This window comes from Gavialis gangeticus, unplaced genomic scaffold, assembly GCF_001723915.1.
Source record: "Gavialis gangeticus isolate Ggan-Ray unplaced genomic scaffold, GavGan_comp1, whole genome shotgun sequence".
Classification (NCBI taxonomy): Eukaryota; Metazoa; Chordata; order Crocodylia; family Gavialidae; genus Gavialis; species Gavialis gangeticus.
Window position 1 is genome coordinate 156,721,746 of NW_017729025.1, and position 5,093 is coordinate 156,726,838.

A 5,093-nucleotide genomic window follows, 5' to 3' on the forward strand; every position below is an offset into this window, starting at 1 on the left:
CCGCCCCCGCCCCCCCCTCCCCCCGGGTAGCCTACACACTGCTAAAGCCACCTGACCCATGTTGGACCAGAGCCAGGAGAACAGGAATTAGCAGCAGTTGTACAAGTCCAGCTGGAAGCTGCCTGGCCCTGATAGCTTCTTGCTGCCAGGCCTCAACACTGGCACAGGCAAAACCCTCCCGCTCTGCTAATCTATTTCTCAGCTTCTTTTAATATTTCAAAGTTCTGTACTTAGATTCCAAAGAAGTGGAGAGAAAGGATGACTCTCATACATCTATATTGATAATTATCTCAAATTCAGTTACAGTTGAGTAATCATTTTTCTGATTCAAAGTTATCTACAGATGAGTGATATATATTTTGTAATCTATAATCTTTTTATTTACCTAGCTCTTTCATTGCATCTTGTTTGTTCTTTTCCATAATTTTATTTATTTCCTGTAAAACAAAGGCAAATGCAATTTCTATTAGGAAAGTAAAATTTTTTTTCACATTTTACTACATTTTACTACAAATACAACTAAAGTTTGCCAAACAAATGTAGGTGGTTGGCAGAGATGAAAGAGTTAGGGTTAGCCTGAGCTATTAAGGCAGAAGGGCAGAGGATCAGGCTCCAGTTGACACCCTTAGACAAGGTCTGAGTCAACCAGACCCTCTCGACAACGTTCTGCTGACAGAGAAGTTGGCCACAGGTGGGAAAAGAGTACTCCTCATAACCTATGTAGCTTTGTTGGCAAAAGCTTGCATGTACACATCTCTGCTGGCAGAAAAATGTCTCAGTTGGCAAATCTTCTTCCATGGGGTAAAGCTGGTATAGATCTGGTTGCAGAATAACATCATCTGCTATCAGAAATGTGGCTCTGACAGGGGCTTGGCCACCTCAGTGTTCACCATAGTTAAAGCAGCAGCAGTCCCCATGACATGACATAGCGTTCAAATACAGGAGTTTTGCATTGTTCATAGTGGAGAAGCAGCTCCATCATTCTTTACAGAGAAGCAGCATGAATTTCCCAGAGTTGGGTCAGTTTTGCTAGAACTTATTTTTTAATAACAGATTAAGTTTTTTAATGAGTCTTTTCCACTTTAAAGTTTTCCAGAGCCTGATGGATCATAGAGTTATAGGAAAACAGAGCTGGAAGGGACCTCACAAGATTATCTAGTCTAGCCCCTTGCTCAAGCTAGGATCATCCCTAACTAAACCATCCCAGCCAACTGTCCAAGCGTCTGATTATTCTAACATCTTCATTTAGGTAGGGAATAAATTGTGATCATGAATTTGTGAGTTTATAACTTTTGTAATAATACAGGTTAAGATTTCCAAAATGCACATTTAAAGATTTTCTTACCCTAGCTAGTGTTTTCCCTTACCTGGGAAATAGTTTCATGACCAGCAATCTGTTCGATTAAATATTTTTTATCTTCTTCACCTTGAACATATCCCTTGGCAATATCATACCTAAAGGTTAGCTGTTTGTTTATTTGTTTATTCAACAGGTATATCAATTTTGGTATCACAATCTGAAATATATAATATTGACATAACATATATCTGGCAAACCAAATAACCAAATACATAAAATAAATGATTCAAGAGAAACGGGAACATTCTGAATTAGAATTCTTCAAGTGTATTTATATTTCGTAAATTTAACTTAGATTTATGTCAATACTAAGAACAGCATGTATATCCTAGACTGCCATTGTTTAGTGAAAGTTCTCTTAAACTTTCTCTTATTATAGTATCTCACAAAGCATATGTTTTTATTTATGTCATGGAAATCAGAAAAATAAAAAGGTTAGCTGCTGTAGTTATGGGGTTAATTTCCAGAATTCAGCTCCTTTGCAAAGACTCTAAGCTGTAGATTGTCGCTGCTTCAAGTAAAAGTTCTTTGTGACCTACAATTAAATTAACATCTGGTGCCTGCAACTTTCTGTTTTAGTATTCAGAATCAATTATTAACTGGGTTAACTGGATTTGACTGGGTTGATGATTTTACACAAATATTGTCTTTAGCTTGTTCAACTGATACTATCTTGTCCTAGTATTGATAGTTACATTGTTAACCTTTAAGTGTTTGATATAATTTCTAGTAGTCTTATCCTCAGTAATTTTTTTTGTTTTTATTTTACTTCTGCATGTTTAATACTTTTAATACAATTCATGAAAAGAATAATTATTTTTCTTTCAGTATGCAAGACTTAAAAATTCAGTTCATTAGCTGCTCCACTGATGAGAATAGATACTCTTCTTTGGTTCTAACAGTAAGTAGGTGCACTGAGTGAAGACAGATCTGTGGGTACTCATGTTCAGAAATAAACTGCCAATTAGTCAAGTCTTCCAGGTACCAGCCCCTGCATTGAGACAAATGATGATCTCACAGCATCAAGAACTCCAATTTGCTTCTGCATCAGGACAGCAAAGCTTGCATTGCAAAATAGGCAGTAAACATGTTTAAAGGGCTGACACAGAAAAGTCAATATGTGTTTCTGCATTTGTCCACTTTATATGAGGAGAAAAAAGTTTACATTGTTCCAAAAGGAAGGATGCTGAAGATATCAGATAAATGAACTCCTGCCTTCAAATGACAGGTTTGAGATCAAAGGATGGTCCCCTACAGCTAAAAAGTAAAGCCAAAGAAAAACTTTACTGAAAAAGAAAACAAGGAAGGGGAATGAATTCTCCAAACCTGAATCTTGTGGACATGAGTGACAGAGGCAATCCTGACCACAGACGCCTCTTTAAAAGACAGAAAATAGAAAGGATAAATAGAGGCAAATTCAAATAGAATATTAATAAGTAAATTAAAAATAAAATGTAAATCTCACAAAGCTGTCACCTTCCTCTTTAGCAGGCACAAAACACAGGAAGTTTCTGAGAAATTAAAAAAGGATGAGCAAAGAAGCAGTCATTCGACAAAAAACAGATGCCATGTATGCTTTCATTTAAGACATGGACAAGCTGGACTTCATCAATTGAAACTACCCATTGCACTAGAAAAGTCACCAAACTAGATTAAGGCACAGAGGCCTGACTAGAAGTTGGAATTGAAAAGTGTTTCAATTTTAAATATCAGATATTTATGTGATAAGTGGATTAACTATAAAGCATTAAAAATAAAGCTTGAGTCTTTGTGAAGACTTAGTGATTGCCATTTGTCTGTGCCAAGAGTCAAGAATTGATGCTACCACTGAAAGAAAGCAACATTTAACCGTACTATACAGTCTTCCTTCTGAATGAGAATTTAAAGCATGATTGATGGAAGCAGTATTAGATGTTCAGCCACAGTCAGGAGATTGCAACACCAGAACTGAAGATCATAGAAATGTTGAGTATGATCTAGTTTTCTTCCTGCCTCACCCTGAGAAGGAGCAGGGGAAGTAAAGAGAAGGGTAGGAATGTGTACTGGAAAACTGAGAGAAGAAATCTGCAGAGTATCTTTCTGTTCTTGTTTCTAGGTAGAAAACGTAGCATTCAACATTAGACTGAATGCAACATAAATCTATCTATGGGATGTCTTATTTCCCAAAGAAGTTTTTGAATACTGAGCATCAGGGGAACTATTTAACTTAATTTTCAGACAGAGGGTGATGGTTATTAAGAGCAGAATGCAGCTGAAATATTCATGAGAAATCTGGCTCTTCATAATGTTAGTTATGTGTTTTGGGATTTTATAAATTTAGTAGCATCATCCTGCTACTAGGGATTTTCACAGATTGAAAGTTAGATGATTTGAGTGTAAAAATAAAAAGTTGTATTATAATAAGTCACAAAGCCTGAAGAAAAAGAACCCTTCTCAGGATTTTTGATGGAAAAATTAGTCTTCTCCCTACCTCGACCTAGTCATATTGTGACTGCTGAATCTGGTAAGAACAATCTTCAACAAAACACAAGTTTTTTTCTTGTGAGTACATGAAGCACATGCATTGTATGCATATTAAGTGTAAACTTTCTGAAATGGTGGCCGAACAAATAAAGGAAGAAAAAGATTACTTAACTCTGCAAACAAATACAAGGATTTTGTAGTAAAAATGGTGAGCAAAACTTTCTTCAACAATTATTAATTAGGAAAACCAAAAGAAAACCTATTACTGGCCAGCAGTGATCAAACTGTTTGACTTCTCTCAAATGGCAGAACAAACAGGATAGGAGAAAAGATTTTTATGGAACATAATCAAAATGATATGTGTTGGGATACTATTCACATCAAGGAAAAGACAAACACATTTAAATGGTGAAACCTGGGAACACTACCATTTTACTGATCATTAAACAAATAAACAAACAAAAATCCCTTCATGATTGTATAATACCTTGATAAAAATGATGAAAACATTATTCTTACCTTCAAAAGACGAAGAATTCTAATAAGACGAACAATCCGGAATACCCTGATAGTGTTAACCACATGGTATGATGTGTGAACTGATTTAAATGTGATAATAATAAAGATATCTATGAGTCCAATTATTATGATTAACATGTCAAATTGGTTCCAGTGGTAAAAGATGTAGGTCTTCCCCATGGCTAGAGCCTGTTTTGATTAATAATATGCAATATTTATTTCAATTCACTACTTTATTTACCTGACAAAAACAAACAAAATGGTATATTAAATTTTTATTCAGATCTGAAAATAACTACAGGAAATCCCCGCTTAGTGCTCTTAATTGGTTCCTGAAAAAACGAGTGTTAAGTGAAACAAGCGTTAAGCGAAACTGAAAGTATTTGATGACCCAAGATTGCAACCACAATTGTTTTTAATGACCCAAGATGGTGACCACAAGCATTATAACGAAACTTGCTGAGCACTAAGTGAAATCAGGTACGAATTTCAAATAAGCATGGTAGTGAAATAGTGCTAAGTGAAACAGCATTGAGCGGGGGTTGCCTGTATAATGCATCTTCGCACACTACAACTCTAGATTGATAAACCCACTATCACTAATGGTCAGGGTATGTTTATATGGCACACTGCAGCACGCATTGGTTTAGCAAAGGAGCAGGTAATTATTTTGGGTAGAGGGCTGCTTACTGAATTTTGGCAGCCTATCAAGGGCTGCCAGGGTAACCTCACCCCTTGACAAGTGGCCTGC

General features: G+C 36.0%; 1 protein-coding gene across 1 annotated transcript in view; it reads right to left on the reverse strand.

Moving 5' to 3' along the window:
* The window catches only part of LOC109299239 (sodium/hydrogen exchanger 10-like), a 259,437-nt gene that overhangs the window by 96,217 nt on the left and 158,127 nt on the right, over window positions 1-5,093 (reverse strand). The window contains exons 16-18 of the mRNA XM_019519839.1: window positions 4,343-4,531; window positions 1,368-1,517; window positions 386-437 (exon numbers count right to left, since the gene is read on the reverse strand). Coding sequence (XP_019375384.1) covers window positions 386-437; window positions 1,368-1,517; window positions 4,343-4,531 — 391 coding nt within the window. The remainder of the gene's footprint in view (window positions 1-385; window positions 438-1,367; window positions 1,518-4,342; window positions 4,532-5,093) is intronic.